This window comes from Heterocephalus glaber, unplaced genomic scaffold (assembly GCF_053883595.1).
Source record: "Heterocephalus glaber isolate CG9 unplaced genomic scaffold, H.glaber_assembly_v1.0 deba00001454, whole genome shotgun sequence".
NCBI classification, from domain to species: Eukaryota; Metazoa; Chordata; class Mammalia; order Rodentia; family Bathyergidae; genus Heterocephalus; species Heterocephalus glaber.
This window is the reverse complement of record NW_028258303.1, coordinates 14,415,626-14,443,002: the sequence shown is the minus strand read 5'-3', so window position 1 is coordinate 14,443,002 and position 27,377 is coordinate 14,415,626. Positions and strand designations below refer to the sequence as shown.

General features: G+C 39.4%; 1 protein-coding gene across 9 annotated transcripts in view; it reads right to left on the bottom strand.

Annotated features, from left to right (window-relative positions):
• The window catches only part of Fras1 (Fraser extracellular matrix complex subunit 1), a 444,408-nt gene that overhangs the window by 79,030 nt on the left and 338,001 nt on the right, over positions 1-27,377 (bottom strand). For all 9 annotated transcript variants that reach the window (XR_015452892.1, XM_087215885.1, XM_087215884.1 and 6 more), the window contains 12 exons: positions 23,919-24,050; positions 22,675-22,800; positions 20,253-20,500; positions 14,578-14,726; positions 14,249-14,411; positions 12,598-12,733; positions 8,582-8,772; positions 7,275-7,428; positions 5,880-6,143; positions 3,667-3,855; positions 2,117-2,236; positions 1,661-1,840 (listed from right to left, as the gene is read on the bottom strand). Coding sequence is in view for 8 of the 9 variants with exons in the window: in XM_087215885.1 (XP_087072011.1) it covers positions 1,661-1,840; positions 2,117-2,236; positions 3,667-3,855; positions 5,880-6,143; positions 7,275-7,428; positions 8,582-8,772; positions 12,598-12,733; positions 14,249-14,411; positions 14,578-14,726; positions 20,253-20,500; positions 22,675-22,800; positions 23,919-24,050 (2,052 nt within the window). In the remaining variant the exon portion in view is untranslated. The remainder of the gene's footprint in view (positions 1-1,660; positions 1,841-2,116; positions 2,237-3,666; positions 3,856-5,879; positions 6,144-7,274; positions 7,429-8,581; positions 8,773-12,597; positions 12,734-14,248; positions 14,412-14,577; positions 14,727-20,252; positions 20,501-22,674; positions 22,801-23,918; positions 24,051-27,377) is intronic.

Here is a 27,377-nt window from a genome sequence, read left to right as displayed (position 1 = left end):
GCTCTGTCTTTAACAGTCTTGAACTCCATATGCCTGACTGTCCAGCCTCAGGTGTTTACATTTGCTGATCCTCTGTCTGGAATGCTCTTTCCTTATTCATCAGCTAGCTGGCTCCCTCCCTCTATTCATAGCACTGCTCAAATGTCATCTTATTATCAGGGAAGAGTTCCCTTCCTCTCTGCCTCCCATGTGCCCACCAAACACTCATTACCACCTGACACGTGATGCTATTTGCTTGCTTGTTTATTTATTATCTGACACCCTTCCTTAGAAAATGAGTATTATAAGGGCAAGCACTTCCCCTGCTTTGAAATTTCCCTAGTTGAATGAAGAATCTGTAACTTAAAATCCAAAGAAAACTAGAAGATCTAAATCTCCAGTAGGCTGTCCCTGCTTCTGTGTTCAAAGAAATAAAGACCATTCTACTCTTAGATTATTTATTCAGCAATTATCTGTTGTCCCTCACATTCACTTGGTCACCAAATTCTATCGGTTGTCCTCTGAAATTCTTTTCTTCCTTCCTTCAACCAACAAATATCTGCTGACAACTTACTAGGTGGCATTCCTGTCCACCTCACCTTAACCCTTTGTTTTTTCTCCAGTTCACCCTGCTGGACACTTCCCAGTGAACTTCACTTTCTTCCCTATTTAAAATTTAGCAGTGACTCCTTGTTACCTATCAGATTAAGTAGAGATTACCTACCCTAGCTTAGAGGACCCTCCATAAAATCTCAGGCTACCCACAACTCTGTCTCCTAATATCTTCAGAATATGTGCTTCAGCTCAACTGGCTCACTCATCATTTTTTGAGAGCACCTCCATGCCACTCCATTTCTGGAAACTGCACAAATCCTGCCCCCCAAACTCTATCTTCCCAGGATATTCTTAAATATATTCTTAAAGTGCATCTCTGTACACTTCTCCCAGATGTAGAGTCTCCCATTTTTGAACTCCTATGACCCCAGATTTGTACCTTCCCTAAACACCTGCCATAGTCTTCCCTGAGTTATGCTTATTTGCAGTCTCCTTATCTCACCCTGTGGAGAACTCTGGAGGGCAAGGACTGTATCTCATTCATCTTTGTTTCCTGAGCAGCATCTAAACTACAATCTTACTCAGTACTCATGTTCACTCACTATTTATTGAATTGAAGTTTGTGTGTGTGTGTCCTGGAGACTGACTAGATGGCCACGAGCACGCTAAGCATGTGCTGCACCACTGAGCTCTACCCCAGGTCCTGAATTGAAATTTTAAGCACAGAACACTGCATTGTGCCATGTGCTCAGGGAAGCATAGAACAGGACGTGGTGTTTATTCTAAAGAAACTGACTGTCTACTTATGGAGGGAAGACTGCTTACACAAAATTGTGGGGACTTGGGGAGGGGCGAGTGCTGAGGATCAAACCCAGGGCATGTTAAACACACACTCTACTACCGAGCTCTGCTCCCAATCCCAAATTGTAACCTTTCATTCACTTTCACCAAGAAATTACTGAACTTCTACTATATGCTAAGTGTAATAACACAGTGCAGAATACAATGGTCAAAATTAGTGAGGGGGACCATAAATGCCAACTAAGGCAGATCGGAGGTGTACACTGGAACCAACACTTGTTAAATTACATTTTTTGGTCGGATAAAGAGATAATGACAGACATACCTGGTGATGCTGCGTGTTCCAGGTGGCCCAGCTGGGGCTGCCCAGTGACTCTGTAGACCAGCTCTGCAGGCTCACTATCCCGGTCCGTGGCGGACAGCTGCAAAGTGGTGATTTTCTTCACTGAGTTCTCATCCAAGACCAGCCCTTTATTGGTGGTGATGACCGGTGGGGATCTGTCTTCTGAAATTATCAGAAATAGTGATTTGAAATGGAATCTTTTCAGCTTCCTTTCTTCAGTCCTAGGCCAAGTACCCAGAAGTTAAGGTCACAGCAATGCTCAGATCTGTCCCTCGGAGACTCCACCGAGGGGCCAGAGCTGTGTGACAGAGGGGGTACGATTTTCAAGTTCCACGAAACTAGGTGAAGGGGGGCCTCAAGCTCCAAGGTGAGCACAGTGTAAACTAAATAACTTCACGACTGCTTGAGTGGTTTGTATAGAGCCTAGCACCTTCTTACCCAAAACGCCAATGGAAAAGGACTGGTCCATCAACCTGTTGCCTTTAACATCAACCACATCGAATTTAAAAGCAAAGTTCCCACCAGGTTCTCCGGTTCCATGACTATATTCCACATGTCCTATGGAAAGGAAAAAAAAAGCAAGATTTGCTATTAGTGCTTTCTGTTTTTACTCCTGAAGTAAGAAGTGGGACTTCAACTGCTATTCAGGCCAATGAATCCATTTATAATTTATACCTTCCTCACTTTGATACCAGATTGACATTTTAATCTAAAGCTTTTGTTTACTCCCTCTCCTCCCCCACCATCAAATTTCCCATACCCAAACACTTCCTCATAACAAATTCTTTCCAAGTGACATTTCTTATGGTTGAGGCACAGCCATTGTGACAGATCTAGCTGAGTCTCAAGGAGGTCCCATGGGTAACTAGTCAGTGCCACTGCCCTGTGTACAATGTGCTCTGACTACGCCTGCAGCACATGGAGGGATCCTACTGTATAAGCATATTCCAAGGTAAGTGGACAAAGACCTGCAGCCCACCTTCTCCCATGACTCTTCACCCCCTATTGTCCAATACATGGAATAAGGCAGGCTATACCTAGCAGACAAATAAATAAGCAAGAACGAAAATAAACTCCACACAAAGGTCAAAAGGACTCAAAGGGAGAAGTACAATACAATCTATTTTTGCTTGCATGCAGCATCATTTATATGTACCTATCAATGCAAATATAACCAAACCCCTGGGAAGAGGTTCCTGGTCTCATTTTCACAAGACACAGAGGCATGGGATAATTAAGGAACTACTATGCCTTTGCTTATTCTACTCACTTCACCAAAGCTCAGACAAATCCAATGAGAATTTAGCTGCTGTCAATGTTTCATGTTAGTGCCTGGGCAGGACCCTTGTGCCTACTCCTTGCATGGATATTTCCACCTCTAAAAGGAATTAGACATCATCACATGACTTTGGACTGTTTTTTTCCTTCCCATATGTAACTTTTTCCCCTTTCTACCCCTGAATGCACTGTACAGTAACTATGTAGCATTTAACATTTATGGCTTTGCATTACATCAGCATTTCCTGAAGGAGGGATGAACCATGTAATGTTCCCCAGGCAGATTGGATTTATGCCCTTCCATTTTGCTTAGTTCATTAACTTGTGCTCTTTGGAGAGCTGAAAAAGAGATATAAATTGCTCACCTAAGGAAGGTATAATTTTCACCTTAATCCAACCAAACTCAATTCATTTTTTTTCATTCATGTATTTTCTAGCATCATAAGAAGTCAAAATGACTGTTCTCTCTGTAAATAGCCAGAAATCTCATCAATGCTATGTTAAGACATGGTTGTATTTTGTTAAGAAAGATAGTTTTCCTATTTTAAAAAATGACAACAACAAAAATGTTGGATAAAGAAAAAGGAAGAAGCTATATTTGAAACAAAGAGTGCCTAGTTTACTGCCTAGGCTACCAGGCATTTAACACCCACTTCACTTCTGCAAGGCGGTGTCCACAGAAGCTTGGGGAGGAGGGAGAACTGGCTGACCTTGGCTGATGTCGGCCTGGGTGAAGCCTTGGATGGGGCCGTGAACAGAGATTTGCTCCAGGTTGTCGTGCATGACCATTTGCAGGCGCCCTGCGCCAGGATCTTCCTTCATGATGTACATAACCTGATGGTCATCTGAGTCAGTGTCTGTTACTCTCAAGTGCTGTTCTGTGATGCGTGCTACAGACCCTGTAAAAGAACAGAAAAGCAGGTCATTCCCCATCGTTTCCTTCAAATGGGATGTCAAATGATTTTAGGGGACAGGAAGTTAAATTATCCTTGGGCTTAGATACTTGCCCTTCTCAGTCTCCAGCTCAATAAATTCTAATTTCTCCAAAAGAAACAGTCCCTTGGGTTTAGATCTGAGCCCTTCTACTCATATCCATATTTATTCTCTCTCCATGCTTGTTCTACTCACTGGCCTATCAGTACCTGGACCTATGGAATAATTCCTAGTTCTATGATGTAAATAACATTTAGATCTATGATGAAATCTGCTTGGATTTAATTTATTTACTGTTCTAAGGATTAGCAAACCAGAAAAGCACTTTACATAAACTCAAAAACATATCTTGTTGCCATCTCAGATGGAACACTAAAAATCAGTGTCTCTGAATCCAGGATAAGCTGTCTTAGCAGTAGAGTGAACTGCTGCTCTGATGCTGGGGATGCAGGCAGGGTACTCCCTACTGAAAACACCTCTTCTCAGGGCCAGGCCCTTTCCTCTCCTCTCAGGCAATTTTCTCACATTAATATGGTTAATTCCAGTAAAGTAGATCCTAGTCACACCCATATCTTGCATCCTGGTATTTGGAATGGTAGCCAACCCAGGCCCTGAACATCTCTGCATGTTCTTGCTGGATAATGCCAAGAATACCTGGCCCTGCCCACTCTACCCAGGCCATCTCTCAGCGAGTAACCTGGAGGGGTAAGGTAGTGTGTTCCTCAATGACAAAGATCAGATTTGCTGCTTGCTATAATATAGAAGGTTCTCCATCTGTAAGGGGCCCTTGGCATCACTCTCACGGGACTTGAGGGGCAGAGAGGGCGAATGCAAACTTGTTAATGACCATATTGTCTGCTGTGATGTAGCAAAGAACTTTGTTTTTGAAGGAAGAACCTTGTTTTGTCTACCATCATCCATGAAATCCTAAGAGGCTAGCGTGTTAGCTTGTAAGTAGGGTAAAGTCAAATCCTATTCCTAACAGCTGGGAATCTTCAGACTTTCAAATAATATTACATCATATATATTTCAGTACAAAACAGATACAAAACTAAGAATAATAATAGCTTCTTAGATACAAAAGATCTATGTGGTAGTTAGGGTGAAGGGTCAACTTGACTGGCTTTGGTGTGGGGGATTAGTGGGGCACACTTCTGGGCACGTCTAGGTGAGCCATGGAGGTGTGACATGGGGTCTATGTCTGGTCCATTGCCTCTTCCTCTTTCATACTGTACCCCTGCTCTGCTTCTCGGCTGCCATGAACTAAGCAGCTTTGCTCCACCATGCCCACCATGTTTCTGCCTTGGAGCTGGCTGATCATGGACTGAATCTACTCAAAACATGAGCCAAAGTAAACCTGTTCTCCTTTAAATTGTGGGGTGAGGGTATGTGTCCCAGCAATCAGAAACTTTACTAATAGAGCCCACTCCTTAATCAACTCCCTATTTCAGTGCAAGTCTAAGACTAATTCTTGCTACTTGTCATTGAATGTTGCTAAAATATGGCAAATTGTAAAAGATGCTAGAATAGCTTACTGAATGATTCTCAATTATTTGTATAATATATTTCAAAATATAATAGCCACCAAATTGCCCTTTGATGCCTTTTTTTCCTTCTTAATAAGCATCTTGAAAATTCTACTGGATTTCTTTTGTTATTTGTTTCCATGGTGTAGGCTAAATAGAAGCAATGCTACAGGAAACCTGGGCCTAAGAGTAGTTGAATAAATGAAGATTTTTGAGGACCCTGAAAATACTATGAACTCTTCACAAACTTTTTTCAAACTCACAGACAAAGGGATCTGGTTCAAAGAATTTCAAAGGCTCATCATTTGTCACACATAATTCTTAGTATCCCTAAAATACTTCTCCAAAACTCCAGCCTCCCCAAGTGTTGCAGAGCTAGTTCAATGGAAGAAGGTACTCTCCACTGGCCAAAGAAGAGTTAAGGAGGGAAGAACCAAGGCTGGTCTCCTCCACTCCTGTGATACCTGCTGAGAGCCACAGGCCTTGGTTTATAGCCAGGCGGGGGGAGTCACTTATGGGCAATTCTATGTAGATCTCCATCCTTCCTGTGTCCACATGGAGGCCATCAGTAAGTGAGAACTGAAAGTCATCCACTGCCATGCCAGAATCCCCAGGCATGTATCCAACCAGCCCAGCCAGGACATCCTGGTAGGTGAAGGAGGAGTCCTGGTCTAAAACTGTCCCATTCTCCAGAGGATCTGAAGCAGTAAGTCTCCTGAGAAGATAACCTGAGGGAGAAAGTAAAGAAAAACAAAGAAACAATGGTAGTCTGTATATGGCACCAAAACATTGGTTTTCCAAGTAGTCTAAGTCTGGGTACAATGTGAAGCATCTCAGAGGCGCTTGATGTGCACAACTTACTATTTTATAAGTACAGGTGCTGGCCTGTGGTCTCATCTATAAATAAGACAAAGTCCTATTTTCCTGTTTAAACATCTCTTAAGGAGACACAGATGGATCTAGCAATACAGCAGCTTCCCAATCACCATCTCCCTCCATGAAGTGAAACTCATTTCATTATCCAAACCTTATTTTTTCCTTCTGCACTTTGGCAAAGTACAAATAGCACACTTCACTCACTGCCTTTCTTTTATGGCATGTGGAGTAGGAGATGGGAAAATGTTTTAAATTTCTTTGAAATTCAGAAAGACACTAAGCATCTTTATATTGAAGGCTATTGTTCTGTTTTCAAGGGTTATGTACCTCAATAGGACAGTTAAAGTGCTTCATTAAAGAAAGTGAAAGCGAAGGAAGACAAGTTAAAAATGTAATGGCCAACAGCCTCTCCTGTTAACCCTCCATCAACAGCAGCATTTTCATCTTGGAAAGCTCAGCATGCATTACAGTGGACTGAGAGACACCACTCAGGCTCCTGCACTCTAATGGATGCTTGGGGTGGCACTTAGAAAGAACTGGGTGGAAGATCCTGACAGCAGTTTCTGCTTCTGATGTAAAGCAGGAAAAATGCTCTCTTTGTGAAAGGAACAAGCTCCTGGAAACATCTCACATGCTATCACACTTGAGATGGCCTGGGACTGTCAATTAGGATGTCTACTCTGAGAAGAAGAGATGCAAATGCTAAAGCCCATTTCACTTGAGGTTACAAAGGAAAGCAAGAAAACAGCTAAAATTAAATTTCAGAGATACCAATTACCTACAATTCAGGCTTTTTAAACAACTAGTGTCTACTGTGGCCCCAAACAATATTAGCTAGCTGTGAATTTGATTATACTTTGATGCAAAGAATGGACTAGATATGGGAAAGGCAAAGGAATAACCGACTGAAATCTATGTGCTCATTCTAATAACCCACCAGGCACCCCCAATTAAGAAGCTCTGCACAGCAGTTTGTGTCCTACCGTGGTCAGGCTTTTTTGTCAATACAAAAACCAGCTCATTATCTGGGGTGTCCAGGTCTCGCAGGCGCAGAGAAGAACTGCTTATTGCCACAGCTGAGCTCAGCTTCACTCCGAGGGGCCGCAAGGTCATCCTGGGAGGCTCATCGTTCTTCCTCTGAGTAAAACATAAAACATTCGGTGTCATGCAAACAGTGGTTAAGAAGAAAGAACAGGCACATTATTCAGAGAAGGTATTATTCTTTTTTTTTTTTTGGTGGTACTGGGGATTGAACTCAGGAAGGTATTATTCTTTTTTTTTTTCTGGTGGTACTGGGGATTGAACTCAGGACCTTGCACTTTCAAGGCAGGTAGCGGTGCCACTGAGCTGAATCCCGGGCCCAGAGAAGGTATTTTTCTTGCAGGAACTTTCACTATCAAGATAGCATTGAGTGTGTCACAATTTTCCTAATGAAAATAATTAGCTTGCAAAGAGAAACAAAAGAAAAAGTCCCACAAACAAAATGTCCCATTGAAAAGAAGCAAATGGGCATTCTACAAAAATCTTCTAAGATATCTTCCATAAGTACAATGAGCACCTTTTCTAGACCAAAACATATGGGCATATGATTTGATAAAATACAAGTGTATTGGGGGGATTAAAGGACACATTATTTGATCTCAGAACTGTGCCAGAAAATCCTAAACATATCCCAGTACCAGTAGAAGGACACCATATTGGAAAGTTTCTAAAGCTGTCTCCTAGAGACAGCTTAATCTCCTTAAGATTGCTAGAGATTCCATATATTTTGTTTTCCCAAGGCAGAGAATACTCCATTCTGAGATTTATCTTTTATCTCTCTTATTCCCTGTAGTAGGAGAGCAATACTGTGTCATTGCTCAAATGAAAACAGGATCAAACATCAGTTTCTTTGATGTTATAATTAAATGAATGAATGGATTAAAATATAAGAAAAGGCAAGTATGCATGTAGATCCACACACAATAATTTTAGAGAAAATACAGGCATATGTTAGTTTTCATCTAAATGTGGGAATGACAAGGCTTCTCTGACTCTCACAAACTGTTTTTACACAGAACGAATAAATTTTACTCTGAAGTGAAAATTCAGATTTCCAACTCAGACCTTCCCCAAATGCCAACCTTAATTCCACAAGTTTTCTGAAGGTCAGGGTTATATTTTAAGGGTGATCTTTAAAATTGAAGGTCAGATCCAATCTTCTTTGCTTTTGAGTCCATGGAAAGAAAGCTATCTAATGGTGAGATATTGAATAGTCAAAGCTTCAACGTTTCCAACTTCCAGTCTTTACCTCAATAGTGATATTGATGCTGTGAATTTCCGAACGACTGGTTCCATCACTCACATAGAAACTAAAAATATCGTGGGTTGGCTCGATGCTTTCATGAACACTCTGAAAGTAGTAAATGTAGTTTTCTAGGACATCCTGAATAGGGAATGATGCCTCTGGGTTGCTCGTAGTTCCAGGGCCAAAACGATCACCTGCATGAGCATTGAGACAGGACTTGTACTTGGACACATCAATTTCAGACTATTAGGCTGAACTAGAAAATAAGGCATTATTGTTAACATGAGATAAAAATATAATTAAAGTCAAAGCTAGGAGAAAGCAGAGGATCAGGAACTGGAAGACTTGGAGTGAGATGCAGTTTCCCCAGGACTCATCTACAAGAGAATCTGCCTGTCTTGTGTCTCCACAGGTGATCAAGTGAGATAACACACACGAAAGCACCCAGTGTTTTATTATCCCACAAAGCACAGAATCAGTGGTTGTTTTGTTAGTAATCTTTTATAGCACACATCTCAGAGTAAGTCACAATGCAATAGTCAAAATTCTACCTCAAACTCTAGCCAGTTTCAAAGTCATTGTATCCAGAAAAACCACAAGAGGAGCTCTCTTTCTCTCTGTATCCTTTTATCTAAGATACGTCTCCTCCAGTGTGTTTGCATCTCACCTCCCAGCTGGAGCCTGGCCCCCAGGTAGAGAACCATGGCTCAGGATTACTCAGGGAACATGACACTCAGGTACAGCTGAAGCACCAAGATGCTCAGGTCCCACTCAGAGCTCAGGTGCTGCCATGATTTGCACAAGTGTTCCCCACAGGCCCATGTGGTTAAAGGCTGGTCCCTAGCTTGCACCACTTCTGGGTGGTAGTGAAACTTGTAAGACATGGAGCCTGACAGAAGGTTTCCAGTCACTAAGGATGTTCTCTTGAAGAGGATAATGGGACCGCAGGCTTTTCCTTTCTCTCTTTTGCATGCTGACTATAAGGTGGGCAGCTCTGCTTCACCACCCATTCCCTAATGTGCTGTCTCACCCACATCCAAAAGCAATTGACCAGGATGGGGACCTTCAAAACCATGAGACAAAATAAATTCATTTTCTCTCTGTGTGCGTGTGTGTGTGTGTGTGTGTGTGTGTGTGTGTGTGTGTATGCCTCTATCTATCTATCTATCTATCTATCTATCTATCTATCTATCTATCTATCTATCTCAGGTATGTGCTACAGTAACAAAGCTGACTGCTGCAGGTGCCCTGCAGGTGCCATTCAGGTACTAAGGTGCCTGGCAACCATTCAGAGCTCCATGGAAAGCACAGGTTCCACTTTGCTCTGCTCATCCCACCCCAGATACTGTAAAAGGCCAAGGGAAAGGGTAAATGATGTCTAAATGATGGATGTTTTGTCTTTTATTTGATTCTAACCTAAGTCCTTCTAAATGATTGGTTTTAAATTGTTAACAAAATTTTCTTCTTGAGAGGGGAGGAAAAGAAACCCTTGTGTTTTCAAACATTTCCTGGATATATATCAAGAAAGAAAAGTATAGCTGTCAGATGTGAAAGCAACAAAGCTTTTCCTCCCTTCTCCATGATCCTTTGTAAATATCAGATCATAAATAAGAAGGCCGTTAACTTTCTGAATTATGGACAGTGCCATAGTTGGTGGCATCCAAACAGAAAGACTATGAATGAAAAGTTGTTTTGTTTTTAACAATTCATTCAAAAGAAGGTCAAGACAATTTTTTTCCTTTGATAACATGATTTTTTCTTTACTGCTCATATTGATTCCTCAGAAGTGGAGAAAGGTCTAAGTGGCCAGTGACCCAATAACCCAAAGACATACAATTAGTTCAGTGTTTTCAGAAAGAATTGTTAAAATACTTCCAGTTTTTACTTTCTCCTTCCATTGTTTCACTGTAAATAGAGAAAAATAGCCTAACCAAAGTAAATGGTATACACAGGTATAATAATACCTTTTTAAAACATCACTGGAGAACTAGCTATTCAACATGTACATCTGTCACCAAACTTTTCAGCACCAATGTTCCCAAGTTGTAAAACTGTTCTTTCCGCTTCTTGAGGTAAATCTTATTAATGTGCTTCTCTGCCTTAAGCAGAATCTACTATGACAAATTGAGTAGTTCTTGATGCATGCTGAGTGTTGTCAGGACACCTACCCCCACCCCGCCCCGGAGCCTGGGGATACCCTTGGAGGTAGTCGAGGCAGGGCATGGCCTGGTTGTGGTATTTCTAAATGAATTCAGATCCATAGCATTCACAGTAGTCACTCTTGTTCATCTATATTTGTTGGTAAAAAGTAAAAGCTGCTTATTCTAACAGTTTTTAAGATACTTTTCCCATCAGGTAGCTGGTTCTGAAACTAGGTGACTGGTTTCAGACACATGCAAGCGGCTCAGTTCCAAGCAAAGAGAAAAGGGCCTCTCTCATGGACCAAGGGCGGCAGGGTCTTTAGCTGAAGGAGCCTGGGACAATTCTTTGGCTTTCCTGTACGCCTTTTCTCATTTACAGGTTCATGCCCATGCTACTGCAGAGCAGCCATTCTAAGTGGGCTTCCTCGATTGCTGTCCAGGATATTAACTTCACAAGCCTCGAAGGGGATTTTTATGCACACTAATATCTGAGAACCACTTTTTGGAGCAGCTGAGGCTTGCCAGAATTTTGACTTGTGGACCAGTGAGCTCCTCCCTTCCCTGGTGGATCCATGCTCTTTCGAGTGTTCCAGGTACTTGGAAACCTGTGTTACAAAGACTTGATAAGAATGAAACCACCCGAGAGAAGAGGAGGCTGTGGGACCAACATCCTTTCATAATTTCCCACCTTCCTCTCAACTCTGCAAAATACAAAATGTCACTTTCCCTCTCCCCAAGGTGACTCCCACTAACTTCAGGGTCCAGCACAAATGTTACATCCTCAGACTCTGCTGCCCTCCCAGGCAAAAGCAACTGCTGAATTCTATGTACAGTCTCAGCGCTTTGCTTCTTTACCTTCCTGGTATTTGTCATTTATTGTAATTTATCAATCTTCCTATCTGTCTCTTACTCAAGACAAGGTCTGTATTCTTCATCTTTACATCTATCATATTTAGCACAGACAATTGTTGAAACAAACCTAATTCAGTCATAAGCAAATCGGAGCACACACATTGAAAGGCAAATAGGGAAAAGACTCAAAACTTGACCGGAAAACATGACCATGCTGGATGAGTTTCTGGTCAACAGGCTCAAAGGCCGGGCACCATGCTGGCCTCTGACATGGGTAGTCAATGGCCTGTCTCTGGGAACTGCTAGCTGCACACCAATCAGAGCCAAGTGCTGGCTCTCAGGAATCTCACTGCCCAGAGATGTCTAAGTTGCCACTCTTGGCAGTCTCAGGGGGCCAGTAGTCAGTTCATGCCTTCTCACCTCTCCTCTGTGATGAGGAGGATGGGTCCAGGGCAGAAGGCAGAGAGGAGGGATGCTAGAGAGGGTGTCAGAGAGAGACAGCAAGCATTTCAATTCCTATCAGATCCATAAAGGCGCTGATGCATATGCTAGGGTTCAGCAAAACCACAGCTGGCTCACAACAAAAGGACAGAAATTTTAACTTCCTCAACCCTCTGAATGCAATCCGTAAGTCCTACTACCCCTTTTCAAGCACATCAAATCCCGTTCCCTTGTTCTATTTCTTCTATAACATTTATTCACTGCCTAATGTTTTACCTAGTTGTCTTGTTTTTCAGGTCTTTTGCTTGCTTTCTTCCACTGTAATCTGAAGCACTATGAAGACAGGGGATCTTGTCTGTTTTGTTTATGGTTGTACCCCTGGTGCTTAAAAAGTGCATGGTCCATAGAAAATGCTTAGTATATATTAGTTCAGTGAACAAAGCCTTCCTTTCTGTCATTTCATTGAGACAGTTTGATTTTTCTTTAATTCTGCATCTCTAGGTTTAACTGGAATACAAGACCTCCCTTGCACTTTCTTTTCTTTCCAGATCCTGAACCATTCTGCAGCAAAGCTACCACTGTTACCTGTTCCTGTGTTCTCAATGCAGCCATATTTGGGCAGAGCACTTAGTTTAATGATGGCATCTTCCTGGAGGTTGTCATAATCATCAGTAGCAAAGAAATGGTGAAATGAAAGTGGAGCTCTCCCTCCCTCATCAACCTAAGGAAGAAGAGAAAGTACAGTCCTTGGGTGGTTGCACATAACTGTAATAAAAAGAAGTGAATTGTGAAGCACTGCCTGGATGACCTTCCAGAACCAGTCCTGTGTCTTGGAGAAGGCAGATGGTCTGCAGACAAGATGAGGGCTGTACATGCTACCCATGCCACGCAGTCTTCTAGCGCCTCTCGGAGACATGCTCAGATGTGATGACTCCCATACCGCCGTGTCATTCCATGATGGATCTGGTTATAAAGCAGCTATGGCCCATTCCAATCACCCACCTGGGTGCAGCTGCATGAAGGATGCTGCCTTCCCGCAGCATCCACATTCAGAAGTCCACTGCTACAGAATGATGGGTCCAGTCCTCCCTCAGCCCCAGTGAAGGTGACTTACACACATTCACATCCAGCATAAAAGTCCCATTTATTCCCTTATATTGTATATTTATGTGTGTGTGGGAGGAAAGGACTCACCAGATCTGAAAGTGAATGCTTATCTTAATGTCAAGGAAGAAAATAAATCAGTGTAAGTAAAAGCAGTTACTCAAACTAACTTTTTTTCTTTAGGCCCTGTTTTATATGCTAACTCTGCAACCTGAGCCTGGAGTTTTTTGCTGACCTGTTGGAAATGGTCAAGTCATTTCACTCTGAACAACTCTTGGCTAACTGTAGGAAGACCTATAAATTACAAAGCAGGACTCTGGGAGTAGGGATGGTCCAACTGATTTCTCCAAGGTGTGGAAATGGAAACATAGGGGGAACATGAGAACTTTTAGAAACAATTCAGTTATATGAATTTTCAGTTGCTTGACCTAACCAGAAAACCTTTTCAGGCTCAGCATTAAGATATGTACAAAAAGTGGAAAGAGGAAAATGAATTAAGGTTTATAGGATCCTTACCAGGTACCATGTTCTGTGACAGGATGCATCAGAGAAATCCTTATTGGTCATCAGAGAAATCATTTATATAGCAGGAGCAGAAATATTTTAGAGATGAGGAAACTGAGGCTAAGTAAGATTAAGTTCTTGGTCCAAGGTCACTCAGGCAGTAAGAGAACTGGTGCTTGAACTCATGTTTGGGTAATTTCAGTGATGAAAACACATTATATTGCCACTTCTCCCAAGGATCTATTAATATTGTTTACAATGATAAACAACAGCTTGACTCGGGACTACTGTCCATGTTTTAATTGCTGTCAGCATTAGATAGTGAATTCCTCAAAGATATAGTCTACTTCTATTTTTACTCCCAATACTAATAATATCCAGCATAGTATCTAGCACATGTTTGTAGACTAACTAATGTGGATATCATGATATGACCTCTTGCATAAAATTATTTTCATCTTTTTGGAAGCCTCACAATAAAAAAATCCATGCATAGCTTGACACTATCACCTAGATATTTTGGGAGGAAGAGTTTTGGCTGTCAATTTAGACAATAATTCATTTTTTTATATCACTAAAGACTCTACCTCTCTATAGTTCACTGTTTATTGATCCAAGAGCTGTTTACCGTGATAAGGTCAGCAAAAGCAATGACTGGAGGTGGATTCTCAACCGGAGTGATGGTGATGGTAAATATCTGATTTTCCAGATGGTTGTGGTCCATGTCAGAGACAGAGAAACGGAAGCTGTCAGTAACCAGATGACCGTCTGTCTCAAACCCAGCTGAATATCTACAAAGGCCAAAAGAATGAGCCACACAGACAAGCCAGGTAAGATGATTTTTGTATAAACATCAAGCTGTGAGCAATATATTCTTTGAAGGAGTTACAACCAGTTGCTTAAATATTTTAATACAGTTTTGAAAATTCTGGCAAATAAGACAAAGTAGTTATGTACCTAATGTTCTTGTTGTTGATGTCCTCCATTGTGAAATTGGCCACCTCAGAAATCTCTTCCACCTCAGATCCTGACGCTCTTAAGAGAGCACCATACATGGGCAGAGAACTTAACTGAATCCAGATCTCTGGGTCGGGGGAAGAATCATCCTAATCAGGCAAATATGAGTCAGACATGAATGCACATTTGCAGGGATAAATACATCCAGTAGTTAAAGATCTATAAGCACCTCCTTCTCTGCTAATGGCAGAAGTCTCTTTCCCCTTGTCATAGAGCAATAGCATTTCCAAGTCCATGAAAACCCCAGAATTTATTCCTCCCCAAATGCCTCTTTGATAATGTCTTCTTCCAAGAGCAGCTCAAAGAAACAGTGGAGAAACACACATTAGGTATGCAGCATTAAACCAAGAGAGGCCCTATGGATATCAGAGGAGCCATACAAAGTTTTGTTTTTATTGCAGCATTTAATGAAGAATAAAAACATGGTGAGCTACAAGTCATCTATCTACAAATACAAATGCAGGTTTCCTCTGAAGTTTCTAAGGATGGTCTATTTTTAGAAACAGGTAAAATTCCTATAACATATAATACATTATACAACAATAAAATTCTGTGATACAGAAAGAATAAAAGTTCTTTAGCTTAGCCCATGACTCACTTTAAGTAATGTTCAACATGATAAAATTTTGGATTAGCTCAGGAGGACATCTTACAGATTTCATTCGTTCAGGACTGGATCTATGAATGCTCACTCTCCAAGATTCATAATCTTAACAAAGGCCATTTTTCTCTCTGTCTGCATTGCTTATTGAGAAATAAAATTGACTTTTTAAATTTCTATATGGAAAATAACTGAATATCTTAATGAACAACTTCCTCTTTCTTCAAGGATATTTTTGGAAATATCTAGGAGGCAGGCAACATCTTGGAAAGTTTCCTTGGGTCATTCACCTTTTAGAGCAAGCTGACTGTGAAAATGGGGCAACTCTATACTTTATCACAGCAACAAGAAAAATAAATGTAGCACAGTCAGTTTTATTTTCAAATGCAAATTTCCATATCTATGCTGTACTTTTAGGTGAGGGATGAGATCAGGAATGTGAGCACAGAACCCTGGTGGGGCAGGGACAGCAGGTTTCAGCCCATTGTCATTTCTATCCCCAGGGGGACTTTTTCAGTTAGCAGTTCAGAGTCTCAGTGCAAGATCATAGCATTTTCTCATATCCCTTGACACTAGCAAGAAAGGAAACTAAAATTTATCAAAGCTGCAAAACTTCAGAATATTCTCCCTAAATTTATACTCTTTTAAAGTTCCTTTATTTCTCCACATGGGTTATCAAAAGCAATATGTATGCTTTGAAAAGATGACTTCCTAATATTACTGTGAGTTCCCCTGATTGAGAGTTTTTAAATCCAGCTGAGGACTTTAGGGTATTGACTTTTGAGATGATGATAAACTACTAGGACTGAGCTCCTGGCTCTTGATTAGAATGAATAGCTTCTAAATTCCACACTGGCAAATTTGGCAAAGAAATGTTTATTTCATGTCAGGCATATCTTATTATATTTCAATTCTCAAATGACTGCTGGGTTTGAAAAAGTGGAAGATCAGCTAGATTTTTTTCCCCTGAAAATAGCTTGTTATAAATTAAAGAAAACTGCTATTTTAGAATATCCAAGATATACTGCAGTACACCAAAATGAATAGGAATGCCGACCTTGTTCTTAGTAACTTCCCTGATCAAAGACCTTTGAATCCCATTTTGGATTAACTCCTGTTTTCATTTTCTTTTTTTACTATTTAAACATCCATAAAACATCATTCGACAGGAGGAATAGAACTCCATAACAACTTGTATTTACTTATGTGCGTCTCCTTCATCTCATCCTTAGGCGTTTCATCACCCTGAAACTTGTTTCACAGTCCGGTGAACTTCTTCATATCATCTGATACATTACTACAAAGTGTACTTTCAGAGTTTGACTCAACTCTTGTAAGATTTTTCTTTTTGCTCAGTGCTAGACTGCTAAGATCCATCCATGCTGCTGTGTGTAACAGCTAAGCTAATCCATCTGTCGTGAAGCTAATACTCTACTGAGTAAGTGCACCTTGTCATCCATTATCCTGCTGCTGAGCATTTAGGTTGTGTAAGTATTTTTGCTACTGCAAATGGTACCATGGTGATAATTCTTGCACGTATCCACTGGTGTCTATGTGAATGTTTCTCTGGGATAGAAATTTAGGAGTGGGCGGGAAGGTAAATGACTGTTCATCCTCACAAAGTAATGTTAGATTCCCTTTTTTTTTTTTTTTTTTTGGTACCGGGGATCGAACTTGGGACCTTTTGCTTTTGAGGCAGGCGCCGGAACCACTGAGCTAAATCCCTGGCCCTAGATTCCTTCTTATCGTGGCTGTTCCAATTTATACTCCAACTAACAAGGAACTTCCTATAGATCTATTTCCTTTCTAATACTTGGTATAAAATGTTTTACTGTTTTAATATGCTTTTTCTGGTCATTGATAAAGGTGAATATCCTTCAGATGTTTACTGATGCTATAGGTTCCTTGTCTTTGAAATTCCTATGTAGATCTCTTGGTTGTGTTTCTATTGGATGATCTATTTCTTCTTCTTCTTTTTTTTTTTGGTACCAGAGATCGAACTTGGATTCTTGTGCTTGCACAGCAGGCGGCTAAACCACTGAGCTAAATCCCTGGCCCTATTTTTTCTTAATGTACACAAGTTCTTTATATTTTCTTTGTTATTCTTGATTAAATATCTTGCAAATATGATGTATCAATTTTTAACTTGCCTGTTTCCTGCCTTTATGGTATGTTTTGATGACTATAAATTTAATTTGAATAAGGTCAAATTTTTCAAAATTTTGTTAGCACTTTTTAGTTTTACTTGAAGAAACTCTTCCCTTTCCTAATATCACAAAACAATTACTTATATCCTGTAAAGAACTGTAAAAGATTATTTATGACATTTGCTTAAATTTTATCTATCTGGAATTAATGTATCGTAGGTGTGAGATGTGCTCAAATTCCATTTTTTTTTTGCTGTATAAATAATCATTTTGTGCAGCTCCATGTTATAAGTAGTTTTTGCTTCCAGTGATCTTGCTTATTTCTGTTTTATAGGAATCTATGCTGTCTGTTTCTTGACTTTCTAATATATTTCTGTACCACACTATTTTAAATACTGTAGGTTTATAATAAATCTTGACATATGATAGAGCAAGTCTCCTGGGCCTCCTACCATTCTTTTTCAGAATTTTGGACCTTTGTTCTTCCTCTTATGCTTCAGAATCAGCTTATCCATAGAGTTTTTGATTGAAATTGAATTGAATTGAAAGAATCACTTTGTGGGAATTTAAAAAATATTTAATGTTCCTCTTCACAAATATGGCATATCTCTTCATTTATTAAGTGCTTTTGAAATATCTGTCAATTAAGTGTTATAATTTTCTCTGTGGAAGCATTGCCTGGTTTTTTAAAGGTTTAACCCAAAGAACATGATGTTACTTTAACATTATTTTAAATGGTCTCATCTTTTTCTTACATTTTACTGGTAATTTTTTTCTTAAGTATAGCAATGTTATTGCTGTTTGTTGACCTCATATCTGTCCTCTTTCTAAATTCTCCTTTTATTTCTAATGCTTGTCAAGACTTTTTTTTATTTTTCATGTAGTCATAGCATCAATCTTCTCTAGAAGTTACAATGTTTTGTTAATATTTATTCCTAAATATGTGATATGTAAATTATTATAAATGTTATAATACTTTGAATTATTTTATTTTTGGGAGGGGCACAGAAAAGCTATTAGCTTTTTGAGATTAATCTTATACTTCTCATATTACAGATGAGAAAGCTGAGGTCTAGAGTATTTAAGCAACTTGCCAAGGGTCACTATCCTAGTAAGGAGTGAGCTTGAATCAACATGTCAGTTCAAACCCCGGAACCCATGCTACCCCTCCCCTACTTGTTTATTTGGAGTACACAGCAAAGCACATCTATTAAACAAGTGCTAAGAGGCAAATCACTCCAAGACCCACTTCAGCCTTTTGTCCCTTCCAACATTATAGCATTCTCTTTTGATTATCAATACTCTAAGAATGGACTCACCTACTCATATTTCCTTTTAGTCTACCCATTTATGGCTAGCATTTCAGATGACTTTCCTAAGCACTTTGGTTTTCATTGAAAACATACCAGCATTTTTGAAAAAATTTTCATGGCAGATACTTAAGTACAAAATTCTTCTACAACCCTCAGAGAAAATTCTTATATAATCTAGCTAGGTCTTTAAAGATGTATGCTATGCTTTTGGCAGGCTAGAATAGCTTTTTTGGAGTCTTTCTGCTCTGATGGGTAAATTCACATTCAATCATTTTTTGAAGATACATGTTCAGTTGCCAATGGGCTTATGTTTTGATGCGCAGCTTCTAATATACAGCTAATGGACAGGAGCTGCTCCTCAAGGGATATTTGGGTTTGTCAAACATTTTTCAAGCCTCGGTGATCTATTAATCAAATCTGAATTCACACATTTTTATGAACTCATGGATTTCACAGGATTCAAAATACCATAACATGGTAAAAATTCCCAATTGAAAAAAAAACAAAGCTATTTTGAAATTATAGTAAATCTACAAAAAGAATGAAGTTGAGTGCAATGTCCTATCATGTATGAAAAGACAATTTAAGGGGAAGATCTGTGGAAAAGCAATGTTTTGTCACGCTACTATTCAGGACTAGATTTTAGAGCAAGATTCCTCAGCCCAGAAAAGGGTTGCTTAAAACTATATAACGTTAAGATGGAAAGAAAGAAAGAAAGCCAGCCAGATCATTCATTGAAATTTTAAGACTAGTAAAGAAAAAATTCAATACTCAGAATGCTTGTCATCCAGGTAATTATTTTTCCTTTCATAGGACTATAAAAAGTATTAATTATCATGTTTACATAGAGTATATATCTATTTATAATATACATAAATGCAATAAATTAATTATTCTCATTATTCTTAGCTCCAGAGGCAGAATCAAAGAAAGAAGGTAAGTTTAAGTACCAGAATCACTTATCAAGTTAGGACTAGATTGGGGGAAACCCCCCAGGGCCCTTGATTTTTCCCCTTGATCCTCTAACTATGCTGCTTCTCTTGGGACAGGAAATGGAGGCTGGAGCAGTGATATCACCTATGGATTTCTCCAGAGAGGCACTGTCTAGAATGGACTTTAGTGAAAAGCAGGCTTCCCCTGAGGGAGCCAGGAAATATTACTTATTAGTCCTTGGCAAGGTAAATTCTTCTAAAATGCTCTTTTCCTAAAATCTTCATTATAAATATAATAGGTGGCACCTAGACTATACAATGGAACTTGGATTTTTCTAAAATTGGTACTGTTTCCTGTTGCTGATCTATATCTATATCTATATCTTTATCTATATATATTGCTTTCATCAAAGTTTTACACATTTATTCACCTACTCCTGAGACATTAGCAGAAGCCAGGATACACAGTATGAAGTCCCCTAAGAATTATAGGAAAGTTGAGAAAAGGTTCTTTTTATGGCCCATATACCTGTTGACTTAAATATTCAATCTTAGCATAGTTTCTTAGTCAGCTGGATCAGAAGGTGCAGTGTGAAACAAGAGGAGCAAATGCAATACTTACCATGTAAGCAAGGTGTGACCTGGTGATTGTGGCTGTGCTGTGACTCTCAACAGTCATGCTCAGAGAGGAACCAGCAACCAGCCGAGGCCCTGGGTCCTCTGATAGGGTCACTTCTACTCTTACTTGGGACGTTGTCACTGTCAGGCCATCTGTGACTGAGATCTCCAGGCTGTCTTCCCAGGCAGAGGAACCATCGTGTACATACTGCAAAGCATTTTTCTCAACATCATCATATGTGAAAGTGTCACCTTCCAATAAAACAAATCATAAAACCAATGACTTCTGGAAATAGTGGTCTTCATTTACATAGAACCTTTGTTCCCAGAATTTCCAAGTACAAATAGAATCATAAACTTTGGGAGTCATAAGTTAATTAGTCCAACCACCACCCACTATAAGATTCCCTTTGCGCCCCTTGACAAAGGGTGGACTAGCCTGTCCTTCAGCACTTTCCAATGTGAGAGGTGCTTTAACAAGGTAGCTAGTTGCTCTGCAGACAGCTCTAAGTTTTCTTTTTAAAGGTTCTTAATCATATTGAGCTAAAATCTGCCTCTACAAGATCCATTCATCATTCCTACTTCTAGAAAAACAAAGAACAAGCCTCTGTTCTTTATGACAGCCCTCTTTATAACAGCCCTTCTAGAATCTAATCTTGGTACTGAAAAGCTTTTGAAAAACTTAAGAAAATAGATTATGCTCAATGAACCTATAAACATCTTTATTTTAATTGGTAGTATACAGGTTTTGTAATTAAAACTGAAAGACACACTTGAACTTAGAAACTCAAACTATATAGTCTAAGTTCCTAATTCATAATTGATTAGATAGATGTATGAAAAAAGTTTCAAGTTCCATAAGTTTGGGGAGAATGGGATTAAATACAACTTAAAAAGTAAGTGTGTGTGCATGTGTATATATATATATATATATATATATATATATATTTTTTTTTTTTTTTTTGTACCTGGAGATTGAACTCGGGCAGGTGGTGAAACCACTGAGCTAAATCCCTGGCCCAAAAAGTATATGCTTTAAACTGCAGGATTTATTAGAATTACAGGATCTTTTTCTTTGGTTTCAGTGCCGGAGATTGAACACAAGGCCTCCCACATGCTAGGCAAGTGCCCTACCACTAAGTGACACCCCCAACCCCAAGAATCTTTAATATACAAACAGTAAAGCTTTTCAACTTGATTGGTCATGGAGCCTTTTTTTGAGAAGCACTTTTAAGAGCCCTACTGATTCCACAGAACATAGCTAAGGAACTCATCTTCTTGGATATTATTTTCAACTATGTTTTCTGTTGGATTACTAGTGCTAATAATTAGTGTTATAAACTGAAGAATTTACTCAAAGAACTTATTGTCTATTGAAGACTTTATTCATTCTTCATATTATTAAATCTAAATCATTTCTCTCAACAATGTGTTACTATTTTCCTAGCGCTAGTATCCTTATTCCTAAAAAAGGTAATACAACTTTTTATACACATCTTTAGATTATATATATTGATCACACAAATATAGGTTAAATGTAGTGTTGAAGACAGAATAATGACCATAAGCCCCTAAAATTGTTCCCCTAGGCTGCTACCAAGATATTCTAATGACATTTCTTTTCTTCAGTAAATTTTTAAGTCTACCTTTGTGACTCCCAAATGCCAATATTGGTGGTTCTTAAAAATTCAATCTGCTTTCAAGGGCAAAGATTAGTGCCACCAGAGATATTTAGAAGAATGCATTACTATATCTCTAAAAGGACCCACATCAAGGTTTTAAGAAAGTAAAGATCTTTGGAATAAGGTATAGCATTTTGAAGTGACTACTTTGGATGGGGTAATATTCACTTTGATGCATAATGCCTGACTACTAAAAAAATTAGACTTCATTGTATTTTTTTGGATTTTTCTGTTCTTCCTAAATAACCAATATGTATTTGCTTATAATCAGAGAAAACACAAAAAACATTAACTTAAAAGGGTGGTTATATTACCACACTGTTACACAGCTTAGATAACATTTCAAAAATACATTCTTTTATATGGTTGAAGATACATGTAGCTAACATATCATGTCATAATGGGAAAAATATTGTGAAGATTCACATACTAAATTAAGACAGACTAACTTCCATGAAAACGCTGCCTCTTTGTACTGTAACATGTTAAATGTATTTACTCAAGTCTTAGAAATCATGCAATCTCACCTACAGTTGGAGGAAGCAGCTTCACAGCTTTGAGGGTGAGGCTAGGGGCCCTGGTTTGTGGGTATCTCTAGGGCCTAGACCAATGAGACAAACTCAAAAGGAGGTCTCTTCTTATAGCACATCCCATAATGATACTGCAGTCCTTTTCTGAGACATGTAAAACCCTAGAATAAAAAGTCCCCCAAGCAGGTCAAGGATGGAATGTGCAGCTAGTTACCTGCAACCATGGGCCTTTGGAAGCGAGCTGTGTCCTTGAGGAGCACACCATGCAGTGGAGGTTTCCGAAGCTCAAAGGAGAGTTCTTCAGGGACTGTTTGGGTGTCCCTTACTACCACCTGAAGGCCTGCAGTGAGGAGAATAAAGCATGGGGACAGGATGGGCACAGTAACAACTGTATCCTCTGTACACATTAAAGCCACAGGCCAGGCTGGATGCCAGGGTGTTGGCAATCTGCAATCCAGTCCAGCACAACAGAGAAAGATGATCATATAGTTGACTTAAAAATGGTAAGTAGGTTCTTCCAAAAATTTACTTATAAACAGGCACTTCTGAATTGAGAAATTTGGAACACTTTTTTTCTTCCATACAAATGAGGACATATATAAAGAAAGACCAGATGTAGGTCAGTCCTGACCAGCTGGGCTAGGTGGTACTTCAGAAAATACTCTCATAAACTGTTTTCTACTTTTCATTTTTCCTTTTATTATTTTCCTGAATATCCCAGGAAAGCCAAATTTAATGATAGCTGCTACGGCCATCATGAAAGCGAGAAATAGAGTAAAAGTGACATTTATTATTATAAATGTGGCTTGCTTATAAGTTTGATGACAATTATTTTTTTGGCCAAAACCCACATGTAGAAATTTGATAATTAATTTTAAGAGAAAATCTCACATGGAGAAACTATAGGTACCTATAGAGTACATTTAACAAAAATCACAATGCCCACTGTTTGCTAGTAAAATGTCCTTGGTGAAAGAAGGACAATCTAAAGAGCATGCATGCTAAGAAGAAAACACAATCACATACAAAATAACAGGACCAACTCTAACTCTTCAAACTCCTGAAGGTTATTGTAATTCATCATTTTTCCTATTCCTCTTCACTTTCTAAACAGAAAACAAGAGCAGTCATTGAAACTTGCTCCCTGTATTCTCTTCTCTGCTCTGTTACTTTATATTTTAGTGATGGCAACAAATCAAACTCTGGGAGGCTGGGAAATAAATTCTGTGCTGCATTCCATCACAAGCAGTGGCCTTGGCAGAGTTTATTTCCTTCTCTCTGTGCTGCGTCTATTTGCATAAGAATGGGCAGGAGTAAGGATAGAGATGAGAATAATCACAACTTCTGGGAGGGAGGTGACTATTTCTTGGTAACCACCAAGAAATCTGAAGAGAGTCAGCTGCTGAAATACGGTCCTGTTTTCAGAGCTATGTTTGCTTCTGGGTTCCCAGTTCTTACCGAGAGAAGCACGGCCTCCTGGGCTGACCTCAAGCAGGGGAGCCATGACCTGGAGCGCTGGTGGTTGCTGGTTGTTGGGAAGTAAGTGAATGGTGAGGGCCATCTCTGGACTTGTGTGCTCTCCATCAGAAACTAGAGAGAATACACACACACACACCACAAATACATAAATCAAATCATAGTCTGATCATCTTTAGGCTGTTTCCAAAAGTACAGTGTTATGGTTGGGAATCCACAATGTTCCCTAAAGCCTCACTGTGTGGAAAGCTTGGTTGCTATCTGATGGGATTTGGGCCACTAAATGGATCATGAGGTTTTAAACTTCATTAAGTAGATTAATCCACTGATAAGTACATAGCTCAGTGGGCTTATTGGGAAGTGGGGCCTAACTGGATCAGACAGGTCAGTAGATGATGCCTTTGTTGCTGACTCGTTCTTCTGTGGCTCTTTCACTTTCTCCATCTCTCCCTGTTTCCTGGCTGCCAAGCAATGGACAGCTTACCTCCATCACAGCCTTCTGCCATGATGTTTCTACCTTGCCACAGTCCTCAATCAATGGGGCAGCTTACCATGGCTGAAAACCTCTGAAATCATAAGCCAAAATAAATCTTTCCTTCTTTAATTTGTGTGTGTCAGATATTTTGTCCCAGCAACAGAAAAGTGACTAATATACATAGCTAGAAGCATTTTTAAGATAAACTTAACACTTTGAAGAGATGTTTACAGATGGTAAAAGTAAGCAAGCAAAGAGGACACTGTAAGCTGTACCAACAAAGCATTTTTTTTTGTTTGGGTTTTTTTTTTTGGTACTGGGAATCGAACTCAGGACCTTGCGCTTGCGAGGCAGGCGGTGGAACCACTGAGCTAAATCCCCAGCCCCCAACAAAGCATTTTTTATGGCTAAGAAAAAGGATAACAAACCAAAAGAACAGTTATTTTAAAAGAGTACTTTCACAGCAAGGTGATTTTGATAAATGTTGCTGGAAAGTAGTACAAAATATGCACTTTCAAAATATGATGTTAAAGGCTTTCATTTATGCAATTTTTTGGATTCTGTTCATTCCTCTAATATTCTAGAAATATATTTTCTCTTAAGAACTCTCTTTCATAAATGATGTGTTTTTGTTTCATTAGAAAAGAATTTTTGAAAGCTCAGAAAACATAAGTACAAATATTTCTCAAGGCATTTGTTTGGAAATAAGCGGATCCATTTTCACCTGGTCATTATGTATGATGTCATAAATAGAAGACACCTTTGTGAGCAAAACAGTGACCTGTAGTTTTATTTTCTTGTATTACTTGCATCCAACTAAGCATCGATATCCTAAGGAAAATGAAGGCAGAACTGTCTGACCCTTGACTCTTCTTTCTGCTTCTCCATACCTCAACAGACTCTCCCTTCTCCAAAACCTTGGAGGAACACTGGAGGGACCATCACCTCATCAATATGTTGATCTATATTAGCTTTGAAAAAACTGTACTGCTATTGATATGCTTGCTGGTGGGCTGGGTATGAAAAAATGGTTTCTGTCTTCACTTTCTTCAGCACTTAGTAGCTAGTCACTAGGACTCTGATCTCACACAAAGCAAAGCATTGCTCAGTGACTCCCAGTCGTGATTCCATTCCATTCCTGTTCTCTGGGTTGAACATAACCTATGGGTACTATGCTTTAGGTTTAACTTATCCTTGAGACATATTTGAAAATGTAGTAGATGTCTAAGGTAACCTCCAGATCCCAGAGAAATCCAGAAGACAGCCCTGCAGAAGGAGAGGGGACAGCATCCGCATAGGCAGTTTTATGGCTTGGGTCATTCGGTCAAGTGTCAAAGTTACTGCTGCTCTTTCTTCCTTTATGTTTAATCTCCTTCTCTCTGGATGATCAAAGAGAAGGAGAAGATTCTTAACTTTTGAAGCTTTGGGAACATTCTAACTTTTCCATAAATTTCAGTGGATTAAGGACTCTCTTAGGTTCCTGAAATCTACAGTTTAAAAAACTCTGATAAATTAAAATAAATAATTGCAAAATACAATTTTACTTTGTTGCTGTAACTTACATTGGCTCTATTTTTAGATGAGAGGAAGCTCATGGAGACTTTAACACCCTTATTTTATAGAGGAGGAAAGGAGAGGCCTTAAAACTTAAAGAGCTCTGGTCCTCCTACAGAGCTCTCCAATGTGACCAAGGCAAATCCTTGCCTCTGTAACTTGAAGAAAGCTATTTTGGGTATGTACTGCATACCTAGAAAACATATCACCTGGGCACCAGGTTTTGTAAACAAATATAAGAACTTATAGTGAAAATGTCAGCAGCTACATGTCTGACCCTTTCCTTAAGAAAACTCCCTGAGTTCTCTGAGGAATATCTCACTGCCTCTCTGGGTTAAACCCATCCTGTGGGAACCATGTCCCTTGTTTGCTCCTTGCTCAGAACTGCTCTGAGGGCAACTGCACATGTTAGGGAGCCAGGTGGGTCAGGAACGTGACTTGCTTCCTCTTCTTAGCTAATTATCCAGAATGAGCTGTTCTCTCTCACTCTATGGGTTAATGTCAGGGTGGGGGTTTGTTGCTACTTTAGCAAATTACAATTCTCCCTCACAAACCTATCCACATAACTTCCTTCCTATTAGACTCCAAAGTTTTTCTCAAAAAAAAAAAATCTTGGGCAGAAAAAGAAGATAGTTTAAGGTCCATCCCTTTACTCTGGATAATAGGTTCAAGATCATTTACCTTAAGGTCCTAGAGAAGTCAATTGCTAACCCTTCACCTACTCAAGTTTTCAGGTAAAAGTTGAGGCATACTAGTATCATACCTGCTTTACATGCCCAACACACACACATCAGAATAAGCTAAACAGCCCATCCCCTGATCCAGAAATGTGTACTAAAGTCCTGGTTCTCTTCACCAGTAGTGGGAATGTGAGCAGATTATTTATTCATAGTGACATTCAGTAGCCTCAACTTTATTTTTTAGTTTTTTAAATCTTGAACATTCATTTATTTCTCAGGGTAGTCCTGGAAGGATTGTTAGAAATTTCCCTCAAAAGTTTAATCAACTTTTAATCTTTTTTTTTTACTCAAATTCTTTTATGGGTACATTTTAGGTATACAACATGTTACATTTATCATTGGGTGGTTGTACCTGTACATGATGTATCTTGGTTCTTATTTTTTCCCCATTACCTGTGCGCCCTTCACCCCCTTCCCCCTTCCCTATTTACAAAGACTTTGCTTCCATTTTTTTCTTTTCTCACAATTTTTGCTTTCCCTTCTTACCTTTCCCCTTCCCCTCCCTCTTCCCCTACCCTTTTGGACCTTTTCTTCCTAGGAAGAAAAATAGCCTCACTTTAAAAGGCTGAAAAAAAATCCTTACAATATTGTTATAAAGATTAAATAAGACAACATTTACTGTAGGTTCCTCTGAAAAAGGTTAAGAAAAAGAGTGTTGTATATTATTACTGT